Consider the following 20,421-nt stretch of genomic DNA (forward strand, 5'->3'; position numbering starts at 1 on the left):
CCTTGCGCGCCCCGGGGTCTCCTAGCGGCGCCGCAGACGTCCGAGACGGCCGGCGCGGGCGCTTCCCCTGCAGCCGGCCGGAAGGATGGGGCTCTGGAGGGGTTGAGCCGGCGGTGATCCTGGCGGGCAGCCTGCATGCCGTCCACACATGGGGGGCTCCTCACCTCGCAGGGCTGTGCACACCTCAGGTGAGAGTTGGGGTTGGTCTCATCCACTGCAAGGGGAGCAAGAGTGGAAGGGAACCAGTTCCAAAATGGGTCTTTGAAGGTGGGCTCTGTCTCGCCCCGGGACCCTGGAGCCGCAGGGGGAAGCCTGGCAATCCAGAGCCCACAGAGGGGACCAAGTGTTCTGACTCCTGTCAAGTGCCAGGCCCTGGATCCTTACTCTTGGAGGGATTCTCGCTCTTGGGGGGATTTTCGCTCTTGAGGGGATTCTCATAACTTCAGAAGCCTTGACACCTAGTGGTGGTGGGCACAGCCACAGAGAGGCAGCAAGTGGACTTCTGGGCAATTCTGCTTCTCCCAGCTGCTGCCTCTTCACACCCACAACCCCACCTCCACCCCACCGCCCTGGATCCATCCCCTACATGGCAGCCTGGTGAACCTGGCCAGGTCACACCAGGAGGAGGCCCTCTGAACAAAACCTAAAACGCCCTACCTCTTGGCCTTGGCCTTCCCCCTCCTCTAGCTCCTTCTGTGCAGTGGTGCCCACCTCAGGCCTGGCTTGCCCTGCTCCACACATGCTAGCAGCAGATGGCACTACTTCCACCCATACAATGCTCAATGGGACAGAAAGACAGTGTGGAGAGAGTAGTGCTCCCCCAAATAACCCAGGACTGAGGAAAGTGTGAGAATCCTTGCTAAATTCTACCTGGCAGCTCACTGCCACCCATTGCCCCAGGAGCTTTGATGGTGATTTTAAAAATTTATTTTTGGCTGCATTGGGTCTTAAAAAAAAATCTATTTACTTTAGGCTGTGCTGGGTCTTCGTGGCTACACAGGCTTTTCTCTAGTTGTGATGAGGGGGGTTACTTGTCGTTGTGGTGCGTGGGCTTCTCATCGTGGTGGCGTCTCTTGTGAAGCACAGGCTCTGGAGCACGCAGGCTTCAGTAGCTGTGGTGCCTGGGCTCAGTAGTCGTGGTTCCCAGGCTCTGGAGCACAGGCTCAATAGCTGTGGTGCACTCAGTCGCTCCGTGGATCCGTCAGGGATCAAACCTGTGTCTCCTGCATAGGCAGGTGGATTTTGAACCACTGAGTCACCAGGGAAGCCCTGCATTGAGACTTAGTTGTGGCATGCAGGATTTCTCACTGCAGTGTGCAGACTTCTCTCTAGCTGTGGCATGCAGGCTCAGCAGTTGCAGCACATGGACTTACTACTCACCCCACAGCCTGTGGGATCTTAGTTCTCTGGCCAAGGATCAAACCTGTGTTCCCTGCATTGGAAGGTGGATTCTTAACTACTGGACCACCAGGAAAGTCCTTAATGGTGATTTTATATGAAAACCTAGAGCCGCACCGTGGGGGACATTTGTCATTTGCTTACCCAAAGCCCCTCTGCTCCTGGAGCTGTGCATGAACAAAACACAGAAAGGAAACCGAGAGGGCAGGGAAGAGTGGCTTCTGCCATGGGATGGGCTGGGAAGTGTCCCTGCAAAGACCTGTGCATCAAGTCTGAGAGCAGAGAATGAGCAGGGCATGTGGGTGGGGTGGGCAGAGGCCCAGGGCAGCTTCCAGGACCGCAAGGAGCCTGGTGGGTGAGTAAGGGGACAGGAAGGGGGACAAAGCAGTGGGGAAGAGCAGGCTCATGGGTCTTGGTGGTCAGGTAGAGACCAGCCAGGGCTCTGACACTGGAAGCCCTAGAGGGTCACAGGATCACCCTGGCTGCCGTGAGGACCACTCAGGATGGCCAAGGCATAGGCAAGGAAGGACAGGCCACTGCAGTACTCCAGGCCCAAGGTGAAGAGGCTTTGGCTAGCGGGGAACAAGAAGTGGAGGGCTGCTCGGAATGCACAGAAGCCAATGGAGGGCCAGGGGTGAGCATCTGACTTCTTCCTGAGCCTCTGAGCTGGACAGGGCCATCCTCCATGAGGCAGAAGATCTGGGTGTCAGCTAGGGCCACTAGACCACGTGTCCCAACCCGAGAGGAAGCCATGCTCACGTTGGCAGCAGCTGGACACGCCTCCAGCTTCTAGTAACCTCTGAGGGACCTCATATCCAGCCAACCCACTGTTCCTGAGTTTTCAGGTGGAGAGTGATCAGTGGGTCGTGTACAAAGACTAGCCCTGGCCCCCAATGCTGGTGACAGCTGTTCCACCCGCGCCCACTGGTGTTGGGGCCTCAGCTCTTACTTGTTTGGGGCCTGTGCACCTTGCATGACTTTTACTTCCAGAGTTGCTCCCTAGATACACCACAAAGGCCTCACTGCTGTCGTGACCTCACCTTCCTCAGCCTCCAGACCTGTCTTTACTGCGCAGCACAGATGGGCTGCTACACCTGGCACAACTTCTGGTCAAGTGCAGCCCCGCTGGACCATGGCCTGGGTGTCCCCGGGGTCCTCGCCACCTCTGGCCCCTGTGCAGCCCAGTCAGCACTTGGGGAAAGCACAGACGTCACGCTGCTTTAGGAAAGCTGCCCACCATGTGCTTGCTCTGCACGTCTGTCTTCAGGGGGCATCCTGGCTCGACGGCAAAGCCAGCCTTGCAGTCACCAGGCTCACCCCTGGCATTTCAGTCTGCGACAGGACCCATCCCAACCAATAGCTGCCTTTTCTGGAAGCTGGAAACCTTGATTCAAATAACAAAATACAGTATTTCTCATGTGCCTTGCAATAATCCCTGTGCTTCGGAAGAATCCAAACTAGGGGTCATTCCTCATGTGACTTTACAATATCAGGAACACAGAGCACCAAAATATTGTCACGTTTTATTTATTTCAAGGCACTTTCCACCAGAAAGTGTAAAAAAGAAGAAATAAACTACCCTGGTAAAACATCACATTTTAACAAACATGACAGTGAGATCCAAATGAGACGAAGTAGAAAAATCGATATACTTAATGTTCATTACCTTGAAATGCTTGCTGAAAAAAAAAAGACTGCAAAAGGAGGAAACAGAAAAGTGCAAAGCTGCCCCTTTAAAGATTTCCAGCCCATGGGGAAGGAACCACACTCTCTATACACAGGGAAAGAACCCAATGGCACCATCTGAATTCTCCACATCTCACTGGCACCCAGCTCATATGGGTCTTCGCACTCACTGGTCAAGCCCCTCACTGACTGAATGATGAACAAGCCAGCAGCACTTCTCTTAAGCATTCGACACTTCCTACACGTGACAGGCCCTCCACAGGTCCCCATAGTTTATGGATGATTCTTACCCAGTAATATACATCTCAAACCCACTATTTTGAAAAATGTCAGACTGATTGTATGTTAATGATGCACATAAATTATCTTATATACACTAATAGTAAAGGATAGGAATATGCTGAATTACTTCGTGCTTTTCAAGAAGTGTAATTTTACCTCGACTTCCCTAATATTTTTCTTCAGCTTCTGCTGTATTTAACTATCACCTGAAGATCAAAGGCCCCTTTCTCCCTACTTTTACTCCCAAATCTTAAGAGGAAATGATCATACAGAAAGGTCACATCTGAGTTGATGACTGAGACAGAGCTGAAGCTCATCACTTCTGGGGGTGAGCAAAGGACCCCTCCCAATGCTCACAAGGCCCAAAGGGCAGCTCTAAGGGCCAGTCCAGGGCCTGATGGTCTCCTGATGATCTACAAAGACCTCAGTGCTTTTGCCTTTGCTCTGTGACTGGGGAGGGAAAACTCTGCCTGAAGCTGTACCCACTGAAAACCAGTGACCTGCAGCCTCCAAGTGCAGCCCGAAGTGAGTGGGGAGAGGAGCTGAAGCCAGAGACCCTGCGGGACAAACACTGAGTGTGTGGGGATGTGACTGAGACGCCCCACAGCCGGAGCAGACCTGACCTCCCCGAAGACCTACCCAGCCGAGCACGAAGGCCAACGGACTCTCCAGATTCGTCTGCTGATGGCGTGCATCTCTGCGGAGCCCAGGTGCCAGCACAGCCCACCCTGTGGGAGGGATCAGGTGAGAACTGAATCCCAGCCACGCAGGTGCTCCCACCAGAGGATGTATGGGGGTCACCAGCCCCAGGGAGCTCTGCAAGCCAGGGCCCCTCCACCTCAACCAGCCTCACTGAGGGCTGGCAGCTCTGCACTGGCACCCTGGGCCACCTGCCCCAAACCCCAACACCCAAGCCTGCACTCAGGACTCACTGACGGCAGTGGGCACCAGGCAGGGGACAGACATGAGGGAATAGGAGCTGGACGTCTGCCAGACTGGCTGACAGAGTGAGAGGCAGAAGTGCAGGTCACAGAGCCCACTGCACCACAGCACATGCCTGGCACCATCACATGTCACCGGGAGCTGCCCCTTTCTGGCTGTAGGTACCAGAGTGTCACTACGGTCACCCTGGGGAAGACACCCCAAAAGCAAAAGTTGTGCTCAAGATGATGAACACTTCTGAGAGACCACTGTGGTCATTCTTGAAATTAAGGAGAAACCTTTATTTTCAACAAAAGTGCCCAGGAGAGATGGTTCATTGATCCACTAGGAAAGAGTCTCTCACCACTTACAGCACCAAAATATATATTTAAAAAATTAAAAAACACACAGCCCGCCCCGCATACACACACGCACACACCCATCTCCCCCAAAGCCACACGACCCAGACCAAACAGGAAGACAACCAAACTTAGTGCCCTCGCACAAAAGAAGTCTTTGAATTGGGATTTACAAATTCATATAGTCTTTCCTATGAAAAAACAAGAACAAACCAAAAACCAAAGAGGGAAAGAAAACACTTCTACACGAAGGCCGGCCGAGATGGGGGAGGAGGACATACTGCCCTCCTGGATGCTGACAGAGCGAGACGGCCGTCAGTGCTGCCCAGTGCTCTGGGCGGGGCCTCGGGTGGGCTAGCGGCCCTAAGATGAGGCGCCTTCACGAGCTCAAGTGCCCAGAACTCTGAGCACAGGCCACGGGGCAGTCCTCGCCGGCCTTCCAGAAGAGACGGTATCTTGCACTGGGAGTTTTCCAGTGCTTAAAAGGGCCACTTTCCCTTTCAAAATGATGCTGGGTCAAAAACAAAACACACAAACAGTAAAAGAAGGGAGAAGAGAGTTCTCTGCTGCCGTAAAAATCTTCAGTCCCAGGTGGCGCCCGCGGGCCCAGGGCCATGCAGCGGGGCCCCACACAGACTACTTGGGCTCCTCAATCACGCCTTTGCTGAGGTCTGTCATTTTAGGGTATTTTACTTTCTTCTGGTCCAGCTCATTCTGAGCCCAAAGGAGTAATTTCAGCAACTTTGCCAGCTTGGGTGTTGACTCACGATTCTCGTAATCTAGGACAGCTTGGTTTACTTCACTCCACACCTAGAAAATGGACAGCCAATAAAAACCACCTCACACACAGAGCACCTGCGAAAAGGATCCATTATAAGATGCATCTTATACATCTTCAAAACCATTTTTACATGAGAGGCTGGCTACTTATTTAAACAAACACGAAGCCTGTGACTGTCGGGTACTGTGGGGATGTAAAACACAGTCCTTGTCCAGAGGGGCACACGGTATGGTCAGCAGATGTCACATCCAGCCTGGGCATGAGGGAACTGGCAGGGAGGAGACACCAGTTCCACCCAACAAGCCCTAGGAGGACACCTGATGCAGACCCCAAGGACACCCTCCTTTCAGGGCAGTCAGGACAGTGGGGAGGGGACTGCGGTCGGGGAGCTGCCCTGCTGGTGGGAACACAGAGGCCGTGACAGAGTGCAAAAGTATCCGACATAAGTGTGGGATTTTCATCAAAAGATACTTGGAACATCCGTTCCTAAGAGTCTCCACACAGTAAGCCAGCTCAGATTAAAAAAAAAAAAAACAGGCAAAGAGGCTTAACTGTCATTTAAGGGTCTCAACACCTTGGGCTCCTAGTATGTCACAAGTAAAGTGTGGGGCCCTCCCAGCAGTGTCCCGGTCACACCACACACACCACCCCATTTCTTTGGAAATCCTGCCCCGAATATCCACAGAGGGTGTGGACGGAAGCCCTCTGGAGCCCACCTTCTGCCTCTGCATCATGTTGAGCAGGTCTCCGAAGGGTGAGTCCTCAGGGTTGTCAAAGGCCAGCAGGGCCAGTGTGCGCTCCATCTCGGTCAGACACTCGCGGCTTTCCTCACCCTGCTCAGCCAGCTGGGTCTGTGCAAACTCCAGCGCTGCCTCTGTCTCCCGCTGGCGGATCAGCTCGATCAGGTGTTGTTGCTGGTTGGGGGCCAGGCAGACAGGGTGAACAACATGCGCCCAGCCAGCGACACCCCCCACCGCAGGGCTGCACCTGCTTCTTATGAAAAGGGCCTCTCAGAGGACAGAGTTGTTGAGTACTCCAAGCTCCTGACTTTGCATTTTTAAAGCAAGAAACAGCTTCTGAGATACATGGCAGAGCAGCTAACTTAAACCCCTTCCCTCGTCAATTACAGCAATATTCTAATGAAATTAGCCTCATTACCTCTCAATAATAGCAAACAGCTGTCCCCAAGCTTTTTGGAAAAGGGATCGGCTACCCACTCCAGTATTCTTGCCTGGGTAATTCCATGGACAGAGGAGCTTGGCGGGCTACAGTCCACAGGGTCACAAAGAGTTGGACATAACTGAGTGACTAACACATCCACTTGCCAAGCTTTTTGCCACCAAGGACCTGTTTCGTGGAAGACAATTTTTCCTCAGACTAGGGTAGGGCAGGGATGGTTTGGGATCACTCAAGCAACGTTACGTCTATTGTGTCTTTTATTTCTAATGTAATACTGCCTCTGACCTGATAGGAGGTATCGGTCTATGGCCCCAAAGTTGGGGATGGCTGACATGAAGAACCTTAATTCATTAAGTCCACAAGCAACTCACTTGCAGATGGAAGTAGAGATAGCGGTTTGTGTCCAGCAGCTCTGGGTGGAGGCTGTTAATGAGCGCAATGGCCTCCTGAATCTGGCCTTTCAGTATCATCTCGCGGATTTTGATTCGCTCATCAAGTGTTTCTAGATCAACACTGGGTTCAATCCCAGATTCCATTCGAAACTTCTCCGCTGCCTCCTTAAAGCCCTCTGGAAAAGAAAACTACCTTCACTGCTTGGAAAATCGGCAAGATACCAACACCAGGGCTTTTTATCTCTAGAAAGCCCATCCTCTGTGAGTGAAAACCTCTAGTAAGAACTGCACTTTCTTGGGATGTGGGATTAACACCTCTGCAACTTACCAGCTACACTTCCTTTCCTTCCACCTGCCCGCCCCCACCACGGCTCCAACTTCCAGTCAGGGGAGGATGGGCTTTGAGGCCCCCGCACTGAGGTCCAGGCCTATGTGGAGAAGCTGCCAACCTGCTCCAGGGGCAGCATGGTGCCCTCCCACTGTGAATGAGTACACAGTTTCTTCAATCTCAGAGACTGATGGGGGCCGAGGCCACTGGGAACTCCAGGAAGGAGACTCACTTTCTGGAGACATGTGGGTTTTCTCACCTCTGCAGAGCGACCCTCTCCTCCACAGGGTCAGGAGGATGGGGTGTTATCACAGAGCACTTGCATTTCCTTCCACAGGCACCCCCCCGCCAACCCTTCTTCTTTTGACTTGGACACACCTTCTGAAACAGTCTAGTATCATTTACCAAACTGGCCAGAAGAGATTAATTACTTGGACTTTAAATGTACTTTTGCACATTGTTAATGATGTAGATCAACTGCAAACATGTCAAAGGCTAAGAAATAGGTTTTTTCTTCAGGTCTCAGAGACCTGGAATCATGATTTCATCTCCAGAAGAGGACATCTCTTTAAAATGGTAGTTACAAGTTTGTTACAAGAGCACTGCGTTTCCATGATGCCTGAATGCAACCTAACTTTCAGGACCCTCCAGTGGTAAAGTCCTGCTTGTGAGCCCAGAAAGGGAGAATGGTGCCCAAGAGGCAGCACCCGTAGCACAGCCCTCACCTGTGACCAAGTAGTTCATGATGAGACGGTTCATGTCTGCTCGTTGGACATGTAAGTTATTGAGCTTTTCCATCCACTCATCCTTTGTGATTTCATCGGGTTTTTCTGTGTAACTCATTCTGATTTATTTCTACAGGAAAAAGAAGTAATATTATAAGAATTGGTGAAGAATTCTCACAATTGTGATCATTTAGATATAAACACAGCGACCAGGAACCAAAGGGTAGAGAGAGGGAAAATACTTAAAATGTGGAAAACAGCACATGCAGAGGGCCTGAGACTCAAACACAGGCTCAGGGACCAGAGAGAAGGTTGAGGGGTTCAGAAGGCAGGATGAACATGAGGAAGAGCCAGGAGTCTGAGGACCAGGAGGTCAAGAGGTCAGTCCAGGTCAGATGAAGGCCCTCCAGGCCCAGTAGCAATCTATTAATAGATGGACGCTCCTCTAAGCACAGGGTGGCATGGAGAGGTACAAGCTGAAGATTCACCTGCTATGATGTGTGTGCTCAAGACAAGCCATCTCGCATACTCTCCAGGCTGATAGAAATGAAGCAGCCTGACAACACCAAGTGCTCACACAGACATGTGTGTGGTCTCTTAAGCCCCTTTACCCTATGGTCAGAACGGACTGCACAGCAACACACTCAGCACCACTCTGCAAGGCTGTGCATATGTGCTCTGCTCCTAGCCGATGGCTCTTCTGCTAGCCAGGACCACAAAAAACAACCTACTGTGTCCCAGACACAGACAAGCCTGTGCTCAGAGTCACTGTTCAGGAATGGCAACACTGGAGACTGCCCACCCAGGAGTTAGTCAACAGCAGCAGGGACAAGCAAACAATGGTTCATAGGACTGTAGTCCCAGAGGACCAAAGCCCTGGGGCAGACTAGTTTCTGACTTCAGAATTGTTCAGGTTGTACAAAGACTATTTGGCACACGTATCACAAGACATCCTCCCAGGGGTCTGCAGCAGCACCCCATGATTGGACATGACTGCTTCAGTGAAACGCGTGAGGATCACACCCAGTGGAAGAGAAGTTACTAAATAGCTTTTGCGGGGTCAGGTTCTGCCATGAAATCAATTAAAAACAAGACCAAAAACTTTTGGTTTTCAAAGTTCTGTGGATTTTAGGGCCACTGACTGTATCAATGGAACAGAATTTACCAAAGCAGTTAAAATACATGAACAGGCCCACACAGGGGACTTAGAAACCAGCTGCGTGAAGAGAACAAGTTGCAGCAAAGAACCAAGGGCAGCAGCTTTTTAAAGAACAAAAACAAAACAAGTTATACAATTTTTACTTAGTAGTAAATACATTCATAGCAAAACCCATTTGTTATTTTTTCAAGAGCATGAACCCTGAAACTCAGGAGGTGAACCACGGGAAGGGGGCCCTGGGAGCCCCAGCAGGGGTGTCAGGATGGGTGGTGAGCCTACCCACTGTCCACTTCAGTTTTATCCTTTGTAACTGACATAGATATTGTGGATATTATTTCATATAAAGCAAAGCACATGCTCAATTTCCTCAATAAATAAAAGCAATTTAAAAGATGGCTCTGGTTTCCCAGTGGACATGGGATGACTGTGGGGTGGTGAGCACAAAGAGTTGAGCAGGAAGACCAGTGAGGAGCCACCCAAACAAGAGGACAGCAGTGGAAGAACCAAGAGCACAGCGCACAAGACTCTGTGGACTGAGCGAACGGGCCTTGCTACTGGACCAAGCGGGAAAGTATAAAAGAAGATTCATGGACCATGGAGGGGTTTCAAGCTTGAGACCTTGGAGAATGGAGTCCCAAATGAGGAAAGACTGGGAGAAGAACAGGTCTGAGGAGTCGAGCGAGTTTGGGGTGACTAGCAGACCCACAGTAGGAGAAGTCAAGCAGGCACCTGGATTACAGGTCCCCAGTTGGGCGACGGAAACATTAATTAGGGCAATGTCCACCACAAAATGACTGAAAGCCAAGAGTTCTCCAGAGATCGCCCAGGGAGACAGTGTCTGTGGGGAAGCAGAGGGGAGCAAGATAAAGTCCTCGGTCACGGGGGGATGCCATGCCCAACTCTGATCCGCCTTAGAGAACTTGTCTGAGACAAAACCAAGGGGCCGTTCCTCACACAAGGTCATTTCTCTAAGCTGCGGCCACTAGCGCAAACTCTCACTCATGGGCGACAGAGCAGTACTGAAAAGTTAACAACTTTGAAGAACCGACCCATTCTGTTTTGTGCAGGAAAAACTCAGCACTTAAACACCCCACAAACAGTACGGACGGCGAGGAACCCTTCGCCCCACGAGCAACGTCCTGTCTCGGCTGCTCAGTGTCTGCTTGAATGCGGTCCTGGTGCAAACAGTTGCCGCCGCAGACCTGTGCGACTTGTGGAGAACTATCACCTCCCAGCAGGCGTCGCCGCCCCTCAAAACACGCTCCATCAACAACAAACACCGAGTCCACGCCCGGACTCCGCTGCCTTAGGAAGAGGAGACAGTTGGACCTGGAAACTCTTGAAGGCGCCGCCTCCCCCGAGAACGCGGCCCGAGGACACCTGCTAGGACGTCCGAAACCGGCAGGCCCCCTGCACGGTCGGTCGGCGGGCGCAACCTCGCAGCCCGGTCAGCCTCCTCACCGGCCCGCCTCGATCCCTCCCTGGCTACGACCCCAGTCCGGCCCTCCGCCTCCCGGCCGCCGCACTCCGGCGGGGAAGCTAGGCCCGGCCGCCTGGGCCCTCCGCGGCCATCTTACCGTGCGGATCCCGCCTGCCGCGCTGCGCGGTCTCCGCGGCCGCTCGACGGGCCGGGCGGGGCCGGGGGGAGGGAGGGGGAGGTGGCGGCGCAGGGGTCTGGGAGGCGGAGGCGGGGGCCGCGGCGGAGGCGGAGGCGGAGGCGGGGGCGGGGAACGGGAGGGCAGACACACCGGCGGCCGCCCCCTTAGCCACTTCCCGCGAGATCGCGAGATCGCGAGTCGGCAGCCAATCAAGTGCCTTCACGAGGGGGCGGGGTGCGACGGCCGCCCGGAAACGCGGGACTCCAGCTTCCGTCCTTGCGCAGAACTCCCTTCACGGCGCCTTCGCTCTACGGATTGGCGCGAGAGTCAAAAGGCATCGGCTGGCTCTGGGTAAGATGGCCGCCGTGGAGGCGTCGTTGTAGGGTAACTTCGCGCTGAGACGGCGACATCTAGACTGAGGCGAAGGTTCCAGCGTCCTTTCCGTCGTTTGTGTAAGCCCGAGGGCATGAGGCGGGGAGGGGGTACAGGCGCTGGTGCTCCGCGCAGCCCCGAGGAGGGGACCTTCCCGACCCGGTGCCTGCCTTCGCGCAGGCCCGGGAGGAGCCGCCCGAGCGGGGACGGCGGGAGCTCTCGGTTCCGACGGTTGGGGTGGGCTCCGGGGCACGCGACCACGGTGGGGAGCGCATACCAGCCCGCTCCAGAACAAATCTACAGGGCCAGACCTGCCCTCAGGGAACCTCCCAGGGGCCCGGCGGTCTTTCCCGCCGGTGGTTCAGACTCCGCGCTCAGGTTGGGCGGGGACAGCAGGCCTGTGCAGCTGGGGCTTCGAGGTACTGCGGCCGCTGCTCGAGCGGGAGCGTCTTCTTGCCCTGCGGCCGGGGTCGCGGAGGCGCAGGAAGACATTCACCTTGTTATTCGGTTATTATTGTGCGTCCACGGGAGAAGAGTACAGATTACGTCAGAGCAAGGTATCGTTTTCCAGGTCAGTTCAGTTCTGTCGCTCAGTCGTATCCGACTCTTAGCGACCCCGTGGACTGCAGCACGCCAGGCTTCCCTGTCTATCACCAACTCCGGAGCTTGCTCAAACTCCTGTCCCTCGAGTCGGTGATGCCATCCAACCATCTCATCCTCTGTCGTTCCCGTTTTCCAGTTGCTGGAGAGTCAATTTAAAAGATTTTAGAATCCTTCGGGAAGGAAATTAAGGGGAGCCCTTTATTCCATCCAAAGAATTCCAGTGTCTTCTGTTAGAAGTCAGAGTTTAGATGGTTTCGTGTGATTGCGTGGAAATGCAGTGGGACTTGTTGCAGAATGTAAGTGTAATTTGGTAAACAGATTAGAGAAAGACGACTAATTGTGGATATTTCTCGTCAGTGAATAGAGCTAAATCTGCAAGTCCAAAGCTTTGGCCCTAATCTATTTAAAATGCAAATACAGTGTGTCTGCAATTACATCCTTTTCAAGCACTTAATCCTCTGAACAACTTTACACACCAGCTTTACAGTGGGCGAGGGGTGCAGATTTTAAAAATTCTTTTCAACGGTGCACAACCACAAATCCGGTGCCCTAAAGAGCTAGGGTGTTCCAGCCTAAAGAAGGTTCAGCTGCGCCTTTTCTGCGGGTCATAGATTAATGGCCCCTCACCCCCAGAAGTCCTCTTGCTCCGCTTTAATTGTGTCCAGATACTGGCTTCCTGTTGCAACCCATACAGCAGGCAGGGTCATCTCTCTTGTCCCTGGCCCCCTCTTCACACCCACCAGCGACTCCCCAGTTGCCTGTGCAGAGTGAACATAGCTGAAAGCCAACCTCAGCACCCTGCCCTTCCTCTGGGCTCTCAGGAGATGGGTCTGTGTGCAGCACTCCTAGGCCAGTGCCTAGGAATGGGAACACCATCCCAACAAGCAGGGTGTCATCCTCTGCTTTGTGTTCCCCTAGTCCCTAAATGATCCCTTTGTTGCCTTCAGCACACCGTTCCATGTCACTGATGCCTGATAGTGTCACAGTTCTCCACCAACATGTGACCTTCACAAGAGCTGAAACTTCTAGTACGTGGCAGGGGTTCCATAGATACTTGTTGAGAATGTGGAGGAACAGATGAGTGAGTGAGGGTGAAGACCTGCACTAAAAGCTGTCTCAGCAGAAATGGACAAAGGACGGGAAACAGCGGTCCAGGCGGAGTGAGAGCAGAGGAAGAAGTTGAGAATGGCACTGAATTACACAGATCAGCAGTCCCTTATTTAAAAAATATTATTAATTTCTGGCTTCGTGAGGGTTTTCCCTAGTTGAGGTGTACAGGGTTTTCATTTCAGTGGCTTCTGTTCTTGCAGAGTGCAGGCTCTGTAGTGCACAGGCTTAGTTGCCCTGAGACATGCAGGATCTTCCCAGATCAGGAATTGAACTGGTGTCCCCTGCATTGGCAGGCAGATTCTTGGCATCTGAACCACCAGGGAAATTGAGCAGTTCTTTAAGGAGAGTTGTTAAGGTTTATTAGTTTTAAAGGAGCACGCAAGAATTATTTTAAAATGAAATGTGTTTTGAGAATAAAATACACAGTGCCTCCTTTAATCAAATCCTGGACTAGTCAACAACCAGGTGTCAGGCACATTTTACAGAACTGCAGTGTTTTGGAGGGTGTTTCTGTCTTACTCTTAAACCCTCAAAGCATGAAGTCAAACCCCTGAATGCTGCAGCCCTGCTTTCCAGGGAATTTGGCAAATCAAACCTGTTTCCTCAGGGTAAGGCATAAGCTGATAGGACATTGCTCAGAATTGTTACGGGTTCTTGTTGTTGAGTTGTCTGACAGTTGTTGACCTCATGGACTGCAGCACGCCAGGCTCCTGTTCTCCACCATCTCCTAAAGTTTTCTCAAATTCCTGTCCTTTGAGTTGGTGATGCTGTCTAACCAGTAATGGCTAGATGTCCTTACCACTAGTGAGCAGTTAACTCCAAAAGGTCAAGTGCCATAGCCTTGACTTTAATCAGGGTCTTCTGCTCAGATTCATCCTGAAGCTGTTGAAAGGAGTAAGGAAGACTGTTTTTACGCTTTAGTTCCGCTGCATGTATCCAGATGAACTAGCTGAATGAAGACCCTGTGAAGCATGTGTCATAGGGTCGGAGGTGGTCGCCCTCCCCCTCCCTGCTGGACTATATTTCCCTTTCTGGATTATACCACTAAACCAGCAAACACTGGTTATGTCATAAGTTTCTTTGGATGGGTTAGAGTAATATTTTTCTTGAGTTTTTATTTCCTGCGGAGGATGTAACATAAACTGTGCCCAGCATGGTGCTATCTAAAACACATGGTTGAAGGCTGGGCTGGACAGTGGGGCACAGGCAGCGAGCTCAAGTGGCAGTTTACCTACCCTGTCCAGCCAGTGGGCTGCAGACCATCTCTGCTGAAACTCTCCATTCCCTTCCCTCCTGCCTGGAGAGGGTTTTGATAAGTACATTGGTTATAGATACAGACACATGTGTGTGTGTATATAAACACTTAATAATGTATATGTGCACAGCTATTGAAAATTTATCTGTATATGCTTTAAGGGGTCTCTTGATTTTGTTTGGTTTTGGTGGTTTTGTTTTTGCATTAGCCCAGTTCTGATCAGATGTCTCATATGGGAGACAGAACACTGAATAAAGATGAGCCATTGTTTCAGTTGATAACTATGTGTTCCTTTTTAAAAACACTTGCCAAATTTTGTTTTTTCTTTTTTTGACTTTAAAATCCTCTTATGCTTACTCTTAAATGCTTTTACTTTCCATTGGAATGAGAGGAACTTTTGTATGCCTGACAGAATCTGAAGATTTTTTATTTTTCTGTATAGTTGTAAAAGGCAACATTGTTGGTCTCCTATATTGATTTGTTGAAATTTCAGAATAAAACCTTTTGGGTATCTTTTTGCAATTTCCTAATAGCTTGACTTGTATTATTCTTGTTGAGATTTCCTTCAAATACACTTTTCTCACTTTCACCATTTTGTTTCTGTGATCCAGGCAAGCACAGGAAATTACATGGTTGGTTTTTTTTCCTCTTTTGGACAAATCCAAAAAGCCACTGTTAGACCTGACTTTCGTGAATCTTTCACTTTTCAAGTATTTTAATTTTGGAAAAAATAATCTCTTAAAATGTAGCCAGTACAGTTACTTAGGGCTTCCCTGGTGGCTCAAAGGTAAAGAAGCTATCTGCAGCGCAGAAGACCAATTCAGTCCCTGGGTCAGGAAGATGCCCTGGAGAAGGAAATGGCAACCAGGTCCAGTAATTCTTGCCTGGAAAATCGCATAGACAGAGGAGCCTGGCGGTCTACAGTCTGTGGGGTCATGTCGGACGCTAAATCGCTAAAGTTATTTGTCGATGCGTACTTGCATCTGAGGACTGGCGGCTGTGGCCCTGCTTTGGGACCTTCCTTGTCTCAGTTGACCATCCCCTCCCACCCTGTGGAGAGAGGTTCCTGTTCCTGCTCACCAGCCGCCTTCAAAATTCGGTTCAGATCTGTGGGCCTGTTTCGCCTTTCTCCTTTGTCACCTGCTCGTGTGGTGTGAGGGACGAGCTTGTGAGGAAATGCAGAATCTAGGCATGGTGTGGTGGAGGCAACACGCCACGTGCTTGTGTCTGCTTTACTCTTAAACTGCTTTTCTGTCAAAACTGCTTTTCTGTGAAAGGAGTTGATTTTTCTGGCTTTTTTATTTGGTGTGTTCTTTTAGGGTTTTGAGATGAAACTACCAGCAAGGAAATACAGTTCTTATGCCTCATACTTATTAAAATATTTCTTCTGAGGTTGGCTATTTACTTTTCACTAAATTTATGGGGAAAGTAGTCTTAGTATCAGGAGCCATCCTAAAAGGTAGGAGTAAGCAGCATTACGAAGTCTGAGCCCTGCAGCCCATGGCCCCTGGGGTTAGAGGGCACATGCGTTAGCTATTCAAAAACACCCAATGTTGACCAAGGCCAGGGAGGAGGAGCTAAGGGGGTCCCACCGTGACTTTGGCCCTTGGTTTCCTCTCTTCTCCTGGATGTCTCCCCTCCAGCCCAGGCCTGGGTCTGAGTTTGGGTCCAGATTCACTGGGGACCTTGCCCCAGGGCCAGGCAGTGGGCCCCACCATTGACCCTGACTTCCTGACCCCTTGGCCTGCCTGCAGGGTGGGTGCTAGCCTGTTCATCCTTGAATTCTGAACAAGAGTAACAATAAAGCAACTTGGTTGCTTCCTCATCTGGTTTTAAGTTGTCATTGGAGAGGGTCTTGGCAAACTTGACCTTGTCTCTCAGGGTTGCACTTGACCACCAAGAGAGCAGGGTGCTTTGCTCAGGACCCTGCTTTCCACTGGGTTTTAACTCGGGGGTGAGAGAAGGCCGAACACCAGGAAGCGGTCTTCTAAAAAGGATTGCTGGCTTTTCCAGTTGTGCTTTTCCGCCTTCATAAATTTCCTCAGAATTGTTCACGGGTGTTGGTGGCAGGACCTGAGGATGCGTCAGTCGTCCTTTTCCCACACTTTTCCTCAAAGACAGAAACCACTTGAGGCCCGGAAGCTTGCTTAGCTTCCTAACATCTGAACCACTGTTGTTGTCAGTTCCCTGAACTTCAGGATTTTTATTTGTGTATTTGGGGTATTTGAGACAATTGGAGACTCCTTTTAAACCTGTTTGTTCCTCTGGGTTTAGCTATTAAAGTAAGATTATTAGGAGAAGGTATTCCTTAGCTGAAAGTGCAGTGAAAGTGAAAGTGAAAGTTGCTCAGTCCTGTATTTGCAGCCCTGTGGACTGTAGCCTGCCAGGCTCCTCTGTCCATGGGATTCTCCAGACAAGAATACTGAAGTGGGTTGCCATTCCCTTCTCCAGGGGATCTTCCTGACCTAGGGATCAAACCCAGACCTCCTGCATGTCAGGCAGATTCCTTACCATCTGAGTCACCAGGGAAGCCCCTTCTTAGCTAGTAGGTGAACTGAATTACCTGAAGAGGTGTAGAAGGACAAGGGCCTGACTCCTCCCACAGGTGGCAGATGCCTCTGAACCCTGTAGCCCATGGTCACGGCCAGCTCCCGTTGGGAGATTAGAAAGGGAGGCCAGTTGCAGGGGTAGGTGGGGAGGTGCAGTTTCCTTTCCTTTGCTGTCCGAGTGCCCACCTGAGCTGCCATCCCCAACCCAAGTACTGTAGTGGCACAGGTGGGGCTTCCTGTTGGGGTCTCCTTTCTGTCCCCTGAGCTTTCTGCCCAGGGCTTCCTCCTGTTCCATCAGCAGCCCGATCTTCGGTGTCATTCACAGGACCCAGTGCCCACCTGAAGCTGCACACAAGTTAAAAAGAGACACAGATGTAAAGAACAGACTTTTGGACTCTGGGAGAAGGCGAGAGTGGGATGATTTGAGAGAATAGCATTGAAACGTATATTATCATATGTGAAATAGATCGCCAGTCCAGATTTGATGCATGACACAGGGTGCTCAGGGCTGGTGCACTGGGATGACCCTGAGGGATGGGATGGGGAGGGAGGTGGGAGGAGGGGGGTTTAGGATGGGGGACACATGTACATCCATGGTGGATTCATGTCGGTGTTTGGCAAAAACCACTACAATATTGTAAAGTAATTAGCCTCCAATTAAAATCATTAATTAAAAAAAAAGAAAGTGAAAAGACAACACAGATTGGAAAAAAAAAAAAATCTCACCTTGTAGAAAGGCGCTGCTGGTGGGTTTGCTTCATGTAAAGATTTTCAGCCAAAGAGGCTGGGTGGGGTTTCCCCATTCCAGCTCCCATTTAGGGAGCCTTTTGCAGGGAGCTTCCTCTGCACCCCAGCATATGAGTCCCATTCAACAGACAGCATGCCCAAGATCATACTCCTGGTTCAAGCCAGTTTCAACTTAATCTGTCATATTTCTGAATTTCTCACTACACTCATCTGGGACAAACCTGAAGATGGTCAAGATGTTGGAGTGTGAAGTTAAGTCTGTGCAAGATTCCATGGAAGTGGTTGGTCCTAATGGAATCACACCAACAGAAACAGACCGTGTTGGAATTCTTTGAGGAAAAGGGGCATTCTCTGAGAGCCTGGCAGGCTGTGTGGTCTTTCCAGATGTTTATTTACAAGCACACCTGCTCCCAGGCCCCTAGTGCTCCCGTACAGAAGCACCTGGCAGCGCTCTGTAGGGTTCTGGGCACAGCTTTACTACACACAGGGCACTTTTTGCCGAGAGTTCCTGCTTTTAAGGAATGTGGAAGCAGGGAGCTGTAGAGGCAGTGATGGAGACAAAAGGCCTTCAGCCGAGGAGTTACTGTCCTGGGGCCAGCGTCCCAAGGTAGCAGGTGTTTCCCCTCTGAGGTCTGTTTATTGAATGTTTGGGGAGGGGCAGGTGCTCGGGGGCTTCCGTGGTGGCTCAGATGGTAAAGAATCCGCCTGCAATGCTGGAGACCTGGATTTGATCCCTGGTTTGGGAAGAGCCCCTGGAGGAGAGCATGGCAACTGACTTAAGTATTCTTGACTAGAGAATCCCCATGAACAGAAGAGCCTAGCGGGCTGCAGTCCATGCGGTTGCAGAGTCCAACGCGACTAAGCACGCACAGGTGTTAATTGTTACTACTCAGCACTGAGTGAAGAAAATCCAGGTGGAGGGTTATCATTTGTCAGATCCCTTTCCTTGCAGCTCCCGTAGGCAGGTGTGCCCGTTGTGTGCGCTGAGGCTGGAACTGCCCCGGCGCTGAGCTGTTTGGGTCGGTAGGGAGCGGGCTCGAGTCCAGAGATTCTGGGAACGCAGTCTGGCGGGAAAGGAGCGCGGCGCTTTGCTCCTGCGTCCGGGTGCCCGCCTTTTCTGCCACAAACTAGGCACAGGGTGGCCGACGGGAGCCGCGCCGCGTACGCTGCCAGCCTTGGCCCTTGGACTCGGCCACGGTGCGGCGCAGGGCAGGGGCGGGGCCTGGGCCGGGCTCCTCCTTCCGCCCGCCGCGCCGGGGCGCTGCTCGGGGTGCGGGCGGCCCGTCTACCCCCGGCGTCTCGGTGGCCGGCGTCTTCCCTCCACTGGGAGCGCGGGCGGCCCCTCTACCTCACGCGTCTCGGTGGCCGGCGCCAACCCCGCCCGCCCACTCTGCGGCGCTCGGAGGAAATGGCTGTGAAACCCTGGAGGCTTGCGGCCCACGGTGAGTGGCGGCCGGGGCGCCGGGCGTAGGGGCGGCCGCCCGCGGGACCGCGTGGGACGGGCGGGGATGGCGGGCCCGGAGGCCAGCCCGCCTGGCGCCGCTGGGCCCGCGCCCGGCCGCGCTCCTCCGAGCGGAGAAGATGGCGGCGGCCGCGGGGAGGGGGAAGGGAGGGCCGCGCGGACCGTGGGCTGGAGGGGGGCGGAGGGCGCCGGCCTGCTGGGCAGGGTCCACTCCGAGGGATCGGGCCGGGTCCGCTCGCTGCGGGCGTGTCCGAGGGGACGGATTGTGGTCGGAAGGGATTGAAGTGCGCCAACAGGACGCCGCCCGGTGACCCGCAGCGGGGTGACCCTAGAGCGAGGCGATGCTTTTTCCTAGAAGTTCCTGGTCTAGCTTGCTGGTCCATGGAAATGATTCTGCCTTAATTGTGTAACGTAGGGTTGAATTCCCCCCGCCTTTTTTTTTTAACCAGAGTAGTTTCTCTAGACATCTTAAAGGAGGTGAAGTTTCCCTGTCGGTCTTTTTTTTTTCACCCTAAAGTGTGGTTTTTGTCGCTTTTGTTTCGCTTGTTTCTAGTCGACTACTCTTGTAAAGGATAACATTAGGATGGTCGTGTGGTATTTGATGCTGTGGGAAGCAAAGAACGACGAAAAAGACTTTCAGAAAATTGGTTTGGTTTCATTTTTTGAAAGAGTGTGTGCCTAGCCGTAAAATGCAGATTTTTAGCTTTTATTGCGTCACTTGTCGATTTGATGTAAGATTCAAATTTATGTTGTATTTTAGCCTCTGGTCGATCTCACAGTAGAAAGGGATAACTTTGAGCTTCCCCGAGAGATGTGCCCTGCCATCCCCTTTCTGGCTCATGCCTGTGGGTCCTGATCCCACGCCCTCGTTTGCTTTCTCTCTGTTCTTTCTTGGGAGACCCTGGAGGTCAGGGCAGGTTTTCTGCTCTGAATCCAGCATTCCAATCAATGAGCTTAAAGATGGGACCTTACAACAACAGCATGTGAGTGAAATTGAAGATATTGTTTAATTCGTGTGTTGGCCTTAGGTAACATCCATGTTATTTGTATACTTGATAGAATGAGATTTGAGCCTCATGATCTTGGGCATTTTGCAGGAGGGAAAGGCAGATGTTAAGATCTTTTCAGTGTGTTTATGTGTTCACATACCTCATTGTACGTGTTGGTTGATATGGGGGAGGCAGAGCCTCCATTTGGCAACAGTTCACAGTGGGCAGTCCACCCAGGCTGACCCTGTTCTGAGCAGTTTATGTGTACTCATTCGTTTCAGTGACTGTGATGCTTCTGTACCTGTTCTAACCTCCCAGAAGCTGAAGCACCTGTAAGGAGCTTGCCCAGGATGGAATACCTGGGTTCTAACTGGGCCTTTGGGCCAACCCCAGACAAATGTTCTTCGATTTCCTCAGAGCTATGTAGTTCTGGTTTCAACGTGCTTCCAAGGAAGGTGCTTTAACTGGAGACTTTAAGGAAATGAGGTCTGTGACCTTTAGGAAGACTTCCCATTGTATTCAACAA

General features: G+C 51.8%; 2 protein-coding genes and 1 long non-coding RNA gene across 8 annotated transcripts in view; 2 read left to right on the forward strand and 1 right to left on the reverse strand.

Moving 5' to 3' along the window:
- Positions 8-4,848, forward strand: LOC108637401. Its single transcript, XR_001919035.1, has 2 exons — positions 8-188; positions 2,402-4,848. It is a non-coding gene; the product is annotated as an uncharacterized LOC108637401 (long non-coding RNA).
- GID8 (GID complex subunit 8 homolog) lies at positions 2,910-10,972 on the reverse strand. Of its 2 annotated transcripts, none has more exons than XM_018057567.1 (5): positions 10,788-10,972; positions 8,052-8,181; positions 6,978-7,174; positions 6,144-6,341; positions 2,910-5,456 (listed from the first exon to the last, which is right to left on the reverse strand). In XM_018057567.1, exons 2-5 carry the CDS (start codon positions 8,167-8,169, stop codon positions 5,283-5,285), a joined length of 687 nt encoding a protein of 228 aa, XP_017913056.1. In that variant the 5' UTR covers positions 8,170-8,181; positions 10,788-10,972; the 3' UTR covers positions 2,910-5,282. The 2 variants fall into 2 exon arrangements, with proteins under 2 accessions (XP_017913056.1, XP_017913057.1); XM_018057568.1 differs by lacking the exon at positions 10,788-10,972 and adding an exon at positions 9,940-10,070.
- Positions 11,122-20,421, forward strand: part of DIDO1 (death inducer-obliterator 1) — a 48,914-nt gene continuing 39,614 nt past the window's right edge. For 3 of the 5 annotated variants that reach the window (XM_018057572.1, XM_018057574.1, XM_018057570.1), the window contains exon 1: positions 18,231-18,886. The gene's annotated coding sequence lies outside the window, so the exon portion shown is untranslated. Of the gene's footprint in view, positions 11,261-18,230; positions 18,887-20,421 lie in introns of those variants that run through there. The other 2 variants (XM_018057573.1, XM_018057571.1) reach the window with 1 other exon arrangement.

The sequence above is a fragment of the Capra hircus genome, chromosome 13 (genome assembly GCF_001704415.2).
Source record: "Capra hircus breed San Clemente chromosome 13, ASM170441v1, whole genome shotgun sequence".
NCBI lineage: Eukaryota > Metazoa > Chordata > Mammalia > Artiodactyla > Bovidae > Capra > Capra hircus.